This window comes from Rhinopithecus bieti, unplaced genomic scaffold, assembly GCF_001698545.2.
Source record: "Rhinopithecus bieti isolate Rb0 unplaced genomic scaffold, ASM169854v2 scaffold_33650, whole genome shotgun sequence".
Classification (NCBI taxonomy): domain Eukaryota; kingdom Metazoa; phylum Chordata; class Mammalia; order Primates; family Cercopithecidae; genus Rhinopithecus; species Rhinopithecus bieti.
In genome coordinates this window covers 267046-282442 of record NW_016814816.1, presented here as the reverse complement: position 1 = coordinate 282442, position 15397 = coordinate 267046, and the positions used below count along the sequence as shown (strand labels likewise).

At 37.7% G+C, this 15397-nt stretch overlaps 1 protein-coding gene and 1 pseudogene across 4 annotated transcripts in view; both read left to right on the top strand.

Moving 5' to 3' along the window:
• Window positions 1–14707, top strand: part of ERCC8 (ERCC excision repair 8, CSA ubiquitin ligase complex subunit) — a 57125-nt gene extending 42418 nt beyond the window's left edge. The window contains exons 8-10 of one of the 3 annotated variants that reach the window (XM_017852402.1): window positions 3936–4133; window positions 7485–7565; window positions 13861–14707. In XM_017852402.1, coding sequence (XP_017707891.1) covers window positions 3936–4133; window positions 7485–7565; window positions 13861–13929 — 348 coding nt within the window. In that variant the 3' untranslated portion in view covers window positions 13930–14707. Of the gene's footprint in view, window positions 1–3935; window positions 4134–4613; window positions 4743–5297; window positions 5380–7484; window positions 7566–13860 lie in introns of those variants that run through there. The other 2 variants (XM_017852403.1, XM_017852404.1) reach the window with 2 other exon arrangements.
• Window positions 1477–3272, top strand: LOC108515484 (guanine nucleotide-binding protein-like 3-like protein pseudogene; annotated as a pseudogene). The gene has a single exon (XR_001881537.1). The product of XR_001881537.1 is annotated as a guanine nucleotide-binding protein-like 3-like protein pseudogene (transcript).
• Window positions 14708–15397: the final 690 nt, after the last annotated feature.

The following is a 15397-nucleotide window of genomic DNA, read 5'->3' as shown; positions in this document are numbered from 1 at the left end:
TATCTCAGCCTCCTGAGTAGCTGGGATTACAGGCACCTGCCACCATGCCTGGCTAATTATTTTGTATTTTTATCAGAGATAGGGTTTCACCATCTTGGCCAGGCTGGTCTTGAACTCCTGACCTTGTGATTAGCCTGCTTTGGCCTCCCAAAGTGCTGGGATTACAGGCGTAAGCCACCACACCCGGCCGACAAATCACTATTTAAACTTCAGTATTAGCCGTGACGACAAATGGATTTTGTTGATATGCATGATCATGATTCCCAAATGATTAGTTACTGGTTTTACACTCATCCCAAGCTTCTTATCAAAATTATTATCAGGAAGTAAGCCCATCAACTTATTTAGCCCAAAGCTTCTCAAACTTGCATGAGCATACAGATTACCTAGGGATATTGTTAAAATGAAGATGATTTTCAGTAGGATTGGGGTGGGGCCTGGAAGTCTGCATGTCTGACTGTTTCAGGTGATGCTCACACTACTGAGCCTGCACACTACACCTTTGGAGTACAAGTGTAGAATTTTAATTTTTGTCCCAAATACATAATTATTTATTTAAAGGTAAAACTACAGTGTGCAAACTATTTATGGTCTGTGCTTTTTTACACTTAGCCTTTATCCCTGTTTTCTGCATAAGTTTCATAATTATGATTTATATAAATCATAAAATTAATGTGACATTAGGAATATACACCTATTCTCAGTTATTTCCCCATTCTAAATAATGCTGGATAGAATTCCTCTGGGCATATAACTTTTGCTATTTAATTATTTCCTTAAGATAAATTCCCGGCCGTGTGCGGTGGCTCAGGCCTGTAATCCCAGCACTTTGGGAGGCTGAGGCAGGCAGATCACCAGGTCAGGAGATCGAGACCATCCTGGCTAACACAGTGAAACCCCATCTCTACTAAAAATACAAAAATTAGCCGGGCATGGTGGTGGGCGCCTGTAGTCCCAGCTACTCGGGAGGCTGAGGCAGGAGAATGGCGTGAACCTGGGAAGCAGAGCTTGCAGTGAGCCCAGATCGCACCACTGCACTCTAGCCTGGGCGACAGAGCGAGACTTCGTCTCAACAACAACAACAAAAGATAAATTCACAGGAGCAATTACCAGGTCAGGGGGTAAGAATATCTTTGCTGTTTAATGGGTAAAGTTTTGCAAGATGAAAAGAGTTCTAGAGATGGATAGCGATGAGAGTTGCACAACATGAATGTACTTAATGCCATTGAGTACCATTAAAAATGGTTATGATGGTAAATTTTATGTTGTGTGTATGAAAAACTTTTTAACTCTAAGGATAAGGGAGACTCCAGCAGAGTCGGGCACCGCCAGGCTGGCATCTGGAAGTCCAAAGTCTGGACCCTAGCAGTGCAAGAACATCTGTTACCCTGTCTTCTCAGATCCCCGTCAGAAGTGTAGGAAGAGAGCAAGCAGATTTGAGCCTATCTGCTTTCAAGCTGGTGATCGTGATGAAACTTAGAAACAAAAAATGAAAAGCCAGGTAAAAGTTCCAAGGGCTGTAAGAAGCCTGCAAAACGACATGGGAAGAAAGCAACCTCCAAAGTGCCCTCTGCTCCTCAGTTTGTTCATTCCAATGATCATGCCAATCAAGAGGCTGAATTAAAGAAGAAGAGAGTTGAGGAGATGAGGGAGAAGCAAACTGCCCAGGAACAAGAAAGACAAAAACGCAGGTCTATCAAGAGCTACTGTGAGGATATCCTAACACGCCAGGAGGAGTTTGAGCGTAAGGAGGAAGTTTTGCAGGAATTAATTATGTTTCCTCAGCTGGATGACGCGGCCACGAGGAAGGCTTATTACAAGGAGTTCTGTAAGGTGGTAGAATACTCTGATGTGATTCTGGAAGTCCTGGATGCCACAGACCCATTAGGCTGCTGCTGCTTCCAAATGGAGGAGGCTGTCCTATGGGCAGAAGGCAACAAGAAGCTGGTCCTGGTCTTGAACAAGATTGACCTGGACCCCAAGGAGGTTGTGAAGTGGCTGGATTACCTTCAGAAAGAGTTGCCAACTGTGGCTTTCAAGGCCAGGACCCAGCATCAGGTCAGCTTTGGAGCTGAAAACCTCATGAGGGTTCTGGGGAACTATTGCCACCTTGGTGAAGTGTGCACCCACATCAGTATGGGTGTTGTGGGCCTTCCCAATGTTGGGAAGAGCAGCCTGATTAATAGCCTGAAGCACAGCCATGCATGCCGTGTGGGAGCCATTCCTGGGGTCACGAAATTGATGCAGGAGGTCTACCTAGGCAAGTTCATCTGGCTGCTGGATGCTCTAGCCATTGTCCCACGGCCCAGCTCCGAGGTGGGCACCATTCTGCATAGTTGCATCCACGTGCAGAGGCTGGCAGACCCGGTAACCCCAGTGGAGACCATCTTGCAGAGCTGCAACCTGGAGATTTCCAACTATTACCTCCTCTCTGGGTAGCAGACCACTGAGCACTTTCTGATGGCAGTGGCGCACCATTTGGGGGAGAAGAGAGACTTATGCAGTCAGGAGCAGGCAGCCAAAGCTGTCCTAGCTGACTGGATGAGCGGAAAGATCAGCTTCTATAACCACCACCACCCACTCACACTCTGCCTGCCTGTCTCAGCGCTGAGATCATTAAGCAAATGACCAAGGTCTTTCACATCAAGAATACTGAGCAGGTCAATGAAGACACCATGGAATGCTTGGCCACTGGAGAATCTGATGAGGTGTTGGATGACATGGACCCACCCAAAATGGAGATCAAGTTGCTCCATTATCCAATGATGAAAATAGCAGATGCCATTGAAAATAAAGCCACCAAGTATAAGATCGGAGATCTCACTGGGTGTTGCACCAATCCGAATCGTCATCAGAAGGGGTGGGGCTAAACTCAATGTGGATGACCACCCTAAAAACAACAGTGAAGTGGATGTGTGCCCAGTGGACTGCTGCCCAGTATTGCAGAGGATCATGGAGATGGACTCCCTAAAACAGGGCCAGGCTCTGGCATCCTCCCTAAAGAATAAGAAGAATACACAGAAATATGCAGATAAAATCGCCAGGGAGCTGTCTGATTCCATGATGTCTGCTGTCAACCTCTCTGGCAATGTTGATGGCGGTGTTGATGACTAACTGTCTGATCTCACTTCCCTTCCGATCCAAGCACCAGTTCCAATGGGACGGGGGATTACCGATGAAATAGTTTGGTTCTCCTTGAAGCATCTGCGCATTAAAAGAACCCTTCCACAACTATGTTTCTTTCTTCCCACTGTTCTCTGCACTCTCTCCAGGAAAAAGAGCCCCAAGAGACTGGAGCTGACAAACTCAATACCCTTTATTTAACCCCTACTCTGTTTTATAACAGAAAATAAAAGAAGTATCAGCAGAAAAAAAAAAGAAAAAGAACATAACCCCCTCCCACCCCCCCCCCAAAATCCCATTCTTTTTGAAAAAGAATGGTTTTTGGGGGTATTACCCCAAAAAATATTCATTGGGGGATATTCTTTTGAAGGGCAATATTATTCTTTTTGAAAAGAAAGAGCATTAATAACCATTTTGCCCTTTTAGAAAGAATAACCAAATTACACTGGCCACCTGCCACCAACATGTTTACCTCGCTTGTACCAGGGTATGTTAATGTCTTAACGTTTTTTAAATTTTTTGGTAAATGCTCTAAAATGATTCTTCAAGGTTGAAGTCTGTATTTTACTTCTATTAAGATTGAAAAGTAAACATTTACCCTTGTGGTTTTTTACTATTTGCATTTCCTCTTTGTTAAAATGGTAAAATGTACATTCATGTCATTGACCCTTGTTCTGTCAACATTGAACATTTTCCTTAAATTTAAAAGAGCCCTTTTTATAGCATAATATTTTAAGTATTTCTCCTAGTCTTTGTTGTCTTTTAAATTCAGGTTTTTAGAGATGAGTAACTTTATGATTTTAATCCTACAGGTGAACTATGGAAAAGTTTGTAATAACAGTAAAAAAGGATTGAAATTCACTGTCTCCTGTGGCTGCAGTTCAGAATTTGTTTTTGTACCATATGGTAGCACCATTGCTGTTTATACAGTTTACTCGGGAGAACAGATAACTATGCTTAAGGGACATTATAAAACTGTTGACTGCTGTGTATTTCAGTCAAATTTCCAGGTAAGAATGATACAGGAATTTAAAATGTTCAGCTAGCTAGCTTGCCATACCAGTTATATGTAAAAGAATAAATTATGATTTCATTCTGAGGAGTTATACTTTTAATCCACATTTGTAGTAGGATTTATTTAATAGAGACTAGCATAGTCTAGATTTTTAGATGGCATACAATATATGAATGAATCAATATAATACTGTGCAACTTGATTGGTATGAATTCTCTTTCTTTTGCATATGACCTTCATTGATTTAACAATTGAAAACCTGTGGTGAATTAAAATAATTTCTTACAAACAATCTTTTGGGTAAGAAATGAAATACAGGCATTTAATTATGAAATATAATTTGTATATGTTGGTTTATGTATGTGTGAATGATCTATTCTTATTTTCTATCAATGGCTAATAAAGGGAGGTTTTGAAGTTAATACAACCTATATAATTTCTTAAATATGCTGACTTTTGTTTGTTTTACATCCAGACCTTTTCACATCACCAATGGAGCAGATCATTTTTCATTTTTTCAGAGAACATTTGCACAAATTACCTCATGTACTCCTTTAAATGAGTCTAACATTGCAAGATAGTTGGTATTTTCCCTGTTTTGTAGGTAAGGAAAATGAAACTCATGTAAGTTAAATACTGATAGAATGAAAATGATGGATTATTAGAGCTCCAGGAGACTATCACTTTGTGAATCTCCTATTCATTCATTCTTTAATACTGATTGCCTAATTTGTGCCTGACACTGTGCTGTAAGATATATAGACCTGATTTTTTAGCCAGTATATACCATTATGGCAGTATTCATTACTAAAATATTTAAATATTGATGTATCCTACTGGCTGGTAAACAGCTGCTGCACCAAGCCCCCCAAGTGACCACCAGCCTCAGCCCCTTCCCTGGGACCTCTTAGACCTCACCTTAACCCAGCAACTAAAAGAGGACCTACAAGACCCTACTCCAACCCTATGGCCATTATCTCTTACTAGTCAATAAGAAGGTGTATACCAGTTGTTAAACATTTTTAGTGTTCTGAGAGAAGAAAACTAAAGCACCAGAGAGGTGACATGACTTGCCCCTAACCTGCAAGTAGTTATTGATAACACATGTATTTGTATTCAAAGAAATTATTAAAATATTGTCCCTCTTTTCTTGTCTAAGGTTACTTAGAGACACAGCTGAAATTTCATCCCAGGTACTCTGACCACAAATTATTTCTTTCCACCAAATTGGAGCTTATCTAATACGTGTGCCTAGAATGGATTAAAATCGTGCCAATGGTTGGGCACAGTGGCTTACATCTGTAATCCCAGCACTTTGGGAGGTCGAAAGGATCACTTGAGCCCAGGAGTTCCAGGCCAGCCTAAGTAACAGAATGAGGCCCTGTATTTACAGAAAATAAAAAAATCAGCCAGGTGTGATGGTGTATGCCCGTAGTCCCAGCTGTGCAGGAGGCTGAAGCAAGAGGATCGCTTGAGCCCAGGAGATTGAGTGAGCTGTGTTCACAGCACTGCACTCCAACATGGGCAAGAGAATAGAAATTCATGAATCTAGGCTGGGATAAGTAAGTAAATTAATAAGTTGAAAATTTGATGAGGATGAGATATTTATATAATCTCAATGTATCACCCTACAAAATATGAAGTACAAAACTAAAAAGATTAATTTTAACCTGAAGAAGCCTGGCACACATCCCTTCATCAAATAATCTAAGTTAGCATCCCAGTTATGGGACATCACTTCTGTGATATTCCTGGCCAAATTGGATCACTCAGATTTAATCATGAGGAAACATAAGACAATCCAAATGTGAAGGACATTCTACAAAGTAACTGGTATATATCTTCAAAATTGTCAAGGTCAGAAAAGCCAGAGACTGAAGAACTGTTCCAGCTTGAAAACTGAAGAGACTTGATGACTAAGTGCAGGATGTGATTTTTAACTGGCCCCTTTTGCTATAAAGGACAGTATTGGAACAAATGATGAAAAATGAATGGGGTCTTTAGATGGTGGTAGTAATATGAATTTTCTGATTTTGTTGGTTACTTTGTAACTACAAAGGAAAGTACCCTTGTTCACAGGAAAAATACACTGAATTATTCAAGAGTAATAAGGCCTAATGTTGGCAACTTACTCTCATATGACTCAGGGGAAAAAAAAGTCTTTTGGACTGCAGTTGTAACTTATATTTTGCGCTTATTTTTTAAGAAAATCTTACTGCCCAAACGAACTCCTCCATCTATCACAGACACTTCAAGGCTTAATGTAAATCCTTCTATCTCAGTGTTCTTTATTAGTCATTCTAATTTAAATGTTGCTGCTTTTAATATCTCTTTCTTGAACATCTACAGAATATCCTTTATGTCTTCACTGGGTGTGTTAATACTTATTGTGAATTGCCCTATAAGCTTATCTGACCAAGTTATCTTGGGCATTACCTGGCCTTCTCAGGGAAATAAAATTACTCAAGGGCACTGAACATTTTTATTTTTGCATCAGCTAGTTTGTGTAGCCATATAGTAGAGATTTTGTAATACAGTCAACAAAATGTTGTTTTATTTAGGAAATTTGATAATGTATATCTAACAATTTTTTAAATCTACATTTTCTATAAATATATAATCTTATTTTCCCTTTTCCCACATCCTTAAATAAAAAACACAGTTATACCATGCCTCATATTGTTTTGAGATGTACAATAATAAAAACAAATTGTATAAAACAGCAGAGGAAAAAAGCCAATATAACATATTTCTTTGATTTTTGGGGGGGAGGGGCGTGAGCATTGTTCAGCCATAAGCAAACAGCATATCCATAGACATTGACATAGGCTGTGCATCACCCCAAGCTTCCCCTTATGAAGTAAACTTATCAACAGGCATGGAATATACATCTTCAAGCTCTTCTGTTGAATTGCAGCCAGTTAGGCAGCTGTAAGTTAAATAAAACTTTTTGAGAACTTGGCCTGTTTTAGAAGCTCATATGGTTTCTTCACTGAAGTCTTTATTGAAGCTCAGTTATTTGGACACAGAAAGACAAACTCTTTCTTTCTCTGACATTAAAAATATATGGATACTATAATTGATAAAACTGCTAGGATTTGGGATGTATTTGTAAAATTTTCACACCATTAGTAAGCTTGACAAATCCTAATACTATTTTTAAATACAAAACAAAGCTTGACTAACAAAGAAACAAAGGAAAAAGAGCATCGGCCTAGTTTCTTTAGGGAGTAGAAATAGCATTAAACTAATTACTGTGACCTAATTATTTCAAAAATGGTATAATTCATTTCAGTTTGGTATCAGCTCTTGATCCACAATGTCATCTTTGCCTTCTGTGTTGTAGGAACTTTACAGTGGTAGCAGAGACTGCAACATTCTGGCTTGGGTTCCATCCTTATACGAACCAGTTCCTGATGATGATGAGGTAAACATTATTTTCACAAATTGTATAGTGACTTCTAAATCATAAGAAATAATGTTTTGTTCCTTTATATGAGAGAGACTTGAAAGCATTTCTTGCCAGTGGCATGCACCTATCTCAGGTACTTGGGAGACTGAGCCAAGATGATCACTTGAACCTGGAAATCAAGACCAGTCTGGACAATGTAGTGAGACCCCATCTCAAAACAACAACAACAAAAAAGCATTTCTTGGCATTTTCTGTAAAAATAATTTGACTGTTTTAATACATTTTGAAAATTCAGAGAAATATAAAAAGAACATAAAATTCCTCAAATCAATCAATATTAACATTTTCATTTGTTTCATAACTGTTTTTTCCTATGCGTATGTTTTTTAACATAGTTCATATCATGGTTGGACATTCAACTTGGTATCTTACTTTTCTCATCAATATTGTACAATAAACCTTTTTTCATGTCATTAATAACTATGTGTAAACATTTCTAATGATACATTATTCTGTCATTTATAAAACACAATTTAAATATTTACCTCGTTTGAGGCATTTCTGTTGATTATTATAAATATCAAGGTAAATATCTGTTAAAAAATTGTTAATATTTCTGACTATGTCTTTAGATAGATTCCTAGAAGTGGAATTATCTCTTAAATTATTATATATGACTTTTTTCTTTTCTTTTCTTTTCTTTTCTTTTTTTTGAGATGGAGTCTCACTCTGTCACCCAGGCTGGAGTGCAATGGTGCAATCTCAGCTCACTGCAACTTCGGCCTCCTGGGTTCAAGCAATTCTCCTGCCTTAGCTTCCCAAGTAGCTGGGATTACAGGTACCCACCACCGCACCTGGCTAATTTTTGTATTTTTAGTAGAGACGGGGTTTCACCATGTCACCATGTTGGTCAGGCTGGTCTTCAACTCCTGGCCTCAAGTGTTCCACCTGCCTTGGCCTCCCAAAGTGCTGGGATTACAGGCATGAGCCACCACTCCCAGCGGACATTTTTAAGACTTTATTCTCATGTCAAATTTTACCAGTTTACACCCCTGCCAGCAGTCTGACAGTGCCTTTCATAGAAAATAAATCAGTATAAACATGACAGTGTAAATAAAGACCTTAAAAACGCAGTAGGTAAACAAAGATGAACAAGACCATTGTCCCTTATCTAAAGTAATAGCCTCTGTATTTTTTTTTAGCTTTTGCATCAAGCAGTTGGAAGATACAGGCTATTTAAAGGTGGTTTCTGTCCCACCAAGGTTTATTCTCCTAAGCACTCTTAATCATCCTCATTTATCTTAATTTCTACAATATAAAAAATCCAAAAGCAATGTCTAAAAACAATGTTTATATATATATATGTGTGTGTGTGTGTGTGTGTGTGTGTGTGTGTGTGTGTGTGTGTGTGTGTATTTCTTTAATTTGGAAATATAGATAATGTAGTTAGAAATACCTTAAGGTAATCTTAACCAAGTCATAGTAAAAGCATCTTAAATGGAGGTGAAGGAAAACTTACTGGTAAATCACTTTTGACATTCAGAAAACATTTTTCATATACTATGTTTAGTTCCTTCATAAAACTAGGACTATGTCAAAAACCACATGAAAATATAATTTGTATAGAGGTAGTTGATAGCATCTCAGAGCTATTGACAATATGTATTTCATACCTAAATTTTCAACTGCTAGGGTTTACTGCAGTGCAAACCTGTGAATTATTTTCTTTTGTCCTTAATCCAAAGAAAGAGAAAAAAAATACACTTTGATAAATCTTTAAGTAGCCAGCCAATGCCATATGCATACTTCCAGATTTTATCACATGTCTAATTTGGTTTATTGTGACTTGATTAACTTTAGCATACAGCTGCTTTTGATGTCAGAATATTCTTCTGTATAAAGCTTAGTATGGTCAAATAATTAGATTTAGCCATTTATTTTACATTTCATTATGTAATTATTGTGTCCTGCTCTTTGGGAATTGCTGTATACATTAAAACCAAGTTATAACACTGTAAGCCATGTTAGGAAGTTAACATTTTATTTACCAAATGAAAACATTAAAAATGAATGAAAAATAAATCTATAGTGACTTATGTATAGAAAAGGATGTTAGAAGAATACTAAATTGTTTAATTCATAAAGATAATATGTGGCCAGGTGTGGTGGCTCATATCTGTAATCTCAGCACTTTGAGAGGCTGAAGTGGGAGAATCACTTGAGTCCAGGAGTTCAAGACCAGCCTGGGCAACATAGAAAGACCCCATCTCTACAAAAAATAAACAAAATTAGCCAAGTTTGGTGTCTTTCACCTCTAGTTCCAGCTACTTAAGAGGGTGAGGTCGGAGGATCACTTGAGCCCAAGAGTTCAAGGCTGCAGTGAGCCACAATTGCACCACTATACTCAAAGCCTGGGTGACAGAGTGAGACCTTGACTCAAAGAAAAAAAAGATAGTATGTGACTGATGGTTTATTTCCTTGTTATGTCATTATAGTGATAGTTTGAACTCTTTGTGTAAACAAACTTGTATATATGAGAAATTAAGCAAAACAAGTTAGAAAATCACAGAGATATACAAAAATCAAGTTGACCTTTGTATTTGTTTTAGTGCTATAAAACCTTACCTTTTAAAATGTCATGTTCATATATTTAAAGATAGCGGTCATTCTCATACTAATATAAAATGGTATGTGCTAAGGTTATTCCCGTAAAATTTTAGCTTGAAACATTCCTGTAAATATATATTCCTGTGAATATATGAATGTGATCATAATGCAGATCCCAGTAGAACAGTCTGTCCAGAAGACCCTATTCCTTACATGTATGTTTATAATTTAAGCCATGTTTAAAAGTGCTTTTATCCCAACTATAAAATAAGTATATTTATTTGATATTTATTTCCCAAGGAGGCAGTGTACCACACTACAAAACAAAAACACACACACACGTATACATACACATACTTAGTCTTTAGCTTCAGGAAACTGGGTTTGAATCCCAGTTCTGCCATTTATTATACTTATGATCTGGGACAAGCTCATGATATTTCCAAACATCAGAATTGTCTAATCAAACTTATTCTTAGGTTTCCTTTCAAATGCATTCTTCAGATGAGAGTTACCTCCCCATCAACCAAGATATAATCCCTTAGGGGTGTTTCTCCTGATATCCAAAGTAGAAGATGAATTTAATTCTGTCTAAAGAAAGGAAGAACACTGGATGATAGGGACAGGATTTGTGGTCTTTAACTATAAATCCGTTTATTTAATTGGCAGACTCTTTTATTATATTTTGAGGAATCTGGCTTCCTTTTGACCCTACTTTCTAAAAGCTGGTCTGGTCAAGACAAGCCTATCTATAACTCCTAATTACCTTTTCCTGCCTGAGATCTATAGGGCGGGTTTATTCAGTTTACACGTGACCTCTCACTAAGAATCTTACTTTGTTTTGACATTCACACAATATATAACTGTTTTACATACCACTTGTGTCGATGTAGTTGCTAACAAACAACCCTGAGACTTGCCACTAATTACCAGTCAGAAATTTGAAAGTTATCAAGAAATATCCTTGTAGATGTTAAGTTTGGTTCTATTTCTTCTCTAAACTCATAACTAGGTCCCCCCTAAACTCATGCTTCATTATTCTATAACATTGACACTATCTGTCAGTAGAACTGACAACCTGGTGAGATAGAGATGAATATGTTCAAGCACAGACTGGATGTCCACTAGGAGGAGATGTAGAGAAAACTGAAATAATAGCAGTGACACTTGATCAGTGGGTCTCAAATGGTAATGTGTACCATATCCATCTACCACATTTTTACTGCAGCTTTATCATACTACCAGTATAATATTTTATATATGATTGTTTTGGCAATAAAATATATTTCTAAAATACTGTAATGCATTCATATATCATTGTTTCACTGAAAAGTGAAATAATTTATATGCAACTGATTATGATTTTCATTTGTTTCTTTGCTTACCATACAAAAATAACATATAATGAAGTGTAATTTTGGTTTTCTGTTGAGTTTTCAACTGAAATTAAAATTTTTAATAGGTTACACACTAGGTTTCCACAGTAGGATTAGGAAGCATGGCCCTTGTGTGGCTTATCCACCTAGGGACGTGTGTGTGTGTGTGTGTGTGTGTGTGTGTTTTCCCAGGGCTATTTTTGGTAGCTATCAAAGGCAAAGTTAAAGGCTTCTAGAGACAGAGTAGGGAAGAGTAGTCAGCTAACCCCTAATGACAAGATGTCTTTCAATAAACTCTCACTAAATAATGTAATTTAATAAACTGAAAACCCAAAAAGACAGAAAATTCAGTAAATGTTTGGATGAAAGAATAAATGAACAGACTTCAGTATACAACTGTTGCAAATAAGTGGACTGTGGCTAGAAATCGGTGAGTAGTTAGCTGAGGTTTAATAATAGTTTCATGGCCGGGAGCCGTGGCTCACGCCTGTAATCCCAACACTTTGGGAGGCCAAGGCTGGTGGATCACGAGGTCTGGAGTTCGAGACCAGCCTGGCCAATATGGTGAAACCCCATCTCTACTAAAAATACAAAAATTCACCGGGTGTGGTGGCACGCACCTGTAGTCCCAGCTACTCAGGAGACTGAGGCAGAAGACTCGCTTGAACCTGGGAGGGAGAGGTTGCAGTGAGCCGAGATCATGCCACTGTAGTCCAGCTTGGGCGACAGAACGAGACTCCATCTCAAATAATAATAATAATAATAATTTTGTATCTGGACATTTGGAGTATAGCCGACATTAGGTTTAATAATGTAATCTGTTTAACAATAAAGAATGCCTAAATTAGTATATTGTTTTCCAACTATTCTAGCTGATACTTGGGAAATTTACTGGGAACACTTAACTTTTCTACTGTTTTCATTGTTCGAATTGTAAGATTCACAGTTACATTCATCAAAAGGAAAATAAACATTCTCAGACATGCAGTAGGGGTTACCCTTAAAAAAATTTCTATAAGTTATAAAAGGCAGTACATCTAAAATAATTTAACAGTAATCTCGATGCTAATACAGCATTGGAATTGGAATCTGAATAAAATTGTAGCAGTTGTAAAAGTTGCACAAAAGAAGCAAACCTGGCTCATAATACCCAGTTACTTTAAAATGAGACCAAATAAGCCCTTTTAGTTATTTGCAAGAGAATCAGAAGTAGCTATTCAGTTTTCCCCAAAATGAACTGATTTGAAATACCACAGATGATTAAAATTTCTCTAGTTGCTAATCACCTTTTGTTGTTTTAAATAAATATCATCTAGATAGATGTTATCCTTCAGACAAATCCCTGAGGGAAACCTATGTGCTGATTATAAACATGTTACCGGCCGGGCGCGGTGGCTCAAGCCTGTAATCCCAGCACTTTGGGAGGCCGAGACGGGCGAATCACGAGGTCAGGAGATCGAGACCATCCTGGCTCACATGGTGAAACCCCGTCTCTACTAAAAAATACAAAAAACTAGCCGGGTGAGGTGGCGGGCGCCTGTAGTCCCAGCTACTTGGGAGGCTGAGGCAGGAGAATGGCGTGAACCCAGGAGGCGGAGCTTGCAGTGAGTTGAGATCTGGCCATTGCACCCCAGCCTGGGCGACAGAGCAAGACTCCGTCTCAAAAAATAAAAAATAAAAAAAAAAATCTTACCATTTCTGACCTGTTTTGCATGTTTTACTGAACTGCCCTACCAACCTATAAAAATAAGCAAATAAATATCACTACTTACAAATAAGTACATAAATATCACTACTTAATAACCCACATTATTTTTGGACTAAAAATGGTATTGTTCAGCTTGAATACCTTATTCTCCATATTTGGGTATTTGTTTATTTATAAAAGTTATTTTCATCTAAACAATTAAAGAGTTGCCAACATTGATATTTTGGGCTGTCAGGTCAGACTGTACACCTGGAGTCCAGTCTTAGCCCATGGATATCAGAGTGCCACTTTCTCCAGGTAATTCCAAAGAGTTGTTGAGAAGTACCTTGAGAAATAGCAGCATCATAATATATGTATGTATGTATGTATTTGTGAGGTAATTAAAGGAAACGGTGTTTGGGTAAAGTCTGGTATTGTCTGTTTAAAATGAAGTTACATTATCTTATATTGTATATGGGTTGTTTCTTATATTATTTTTGTTCTGAAATTAACAGTTTTACATTTTCTTCCAAAATAATGTAATCGCTATTTGTCTGATATATTTTGTAACTTTATTATGAGCCTAAAATTATGAAGTAGAAAAAACAGAATCTTCCTTTTCTTTTCTTTTTTTTTTTAGACTACAACAAAATCACAATTAAATCCGGCCTTTGAAGATGCCTGGAGCAGCAGTGATGAAGAAGGATGAATATCACCTTTAGTACCTTTGTGTCTCTGCTGAAACTTTTTAAATGAGACCGTATGTTTTTTTCAACTGTACGGTCTATTCCTGACAGCTAAATTAGCCCTAAATGTGGGTAATTTTTTTCCTCATGTTTTAAAATGAGGTTAATATTTGCATAAAATTCTGAAACAGGCTTCTGTATAGTTTATTTAGTCAAAATGTGTTCCTTGATCCCAGATGCTGTGGCCTGGGGAAGCCCTCATTGCTACAATGACACAAGTCATTGTACCTCAATTGTGACCTTCAGCAGATTTTATGAACTATAAGATGCAGTCTCAGAGGATCAGCAAGTGGAGGCCACCAGTATTGACTTTCTCTTACTTGCTATACTGTCGGCCTGCTCATTTCCACTTTCAAGAATGATTTTGCCAAGAATAATTATATCAAAAATAGTAGTTGAAATGGTAACATCAAAATTATTTTATTCTTTTTTCTTCATGTATTCACATTTTTCAGTCGTTTCATTTAATTAACCATGCTTTATGTTAAACATTTTTGGGATCAATGTCTCCTACAATCCAAAATGTGCATCACAGGAGGCTTTTAACTTTGTGAAAATCCCATGTTTGCTTTATTTTATTTTAATGTCAGAAGGCAGTTTGCACTAATGCTTGAACTCTTTTCTTTATGAAACTCATTAAGATATGACCAAATCCTGCCTCATTAATTCAAGCAGAAAATATCCTGGCAGGGAATCTGGCTTAAATATGAAATGTTGTAATAAAATTTCTATGTTACTGTCTCCTGTGTCAACCCACAAGTGATTATCATGAAGGTAATCTTAATATTCCCTTCCTGATCCTTACCAGCAGTAGACTAGTAAATGAGGCTTTTATGAGCTTGAATACCAAAAGTATACAGTTGTTGAGGGTTTTTTTGTTTTTTGTTTTGTTTTGTTTTGTTTTCTGAGATGGAGTTTCACTCTGTCACCCAGGCTGGAGTGCAGTGTTGTCATCTCGGCTCACTGCAACCTTCACCTCCCAGGTTCAAGCAATTCTTCTGCCTCAGCCTCCCAAGTAGATGGGATTACAGGCTCCCGCCACGGCACCTGGCTAATTTTTTGTATCTTTAGTAGAGATGGTGTTTCACCATGTTGGCCAGGCTGGTCGCGAACTACTGACCTCAAATGATCCACCCGCCTCGGCCTCTCCAAGTGCTGGGATTACAGGCGTGAGCCACTTCACCCGGCCAGTTGTTGAGTTTTTAAGTGTATAAGGGTTAGACCTCATATCAGACCTTTCCAGCTAAATGTTTTCCAAGCACCTGCTTTTACAATTGATTTTTTTTTCAATTGACAGATAAAATTGTATGTATTTACCATGTACAACATACTGTGTTGAAGCATGTATACATCATAGAATGACTAAATCTAGCTAACTGACATATGCATTACCTCACATAGTGACCATTTCTGTGGTAAGAATACTTTACA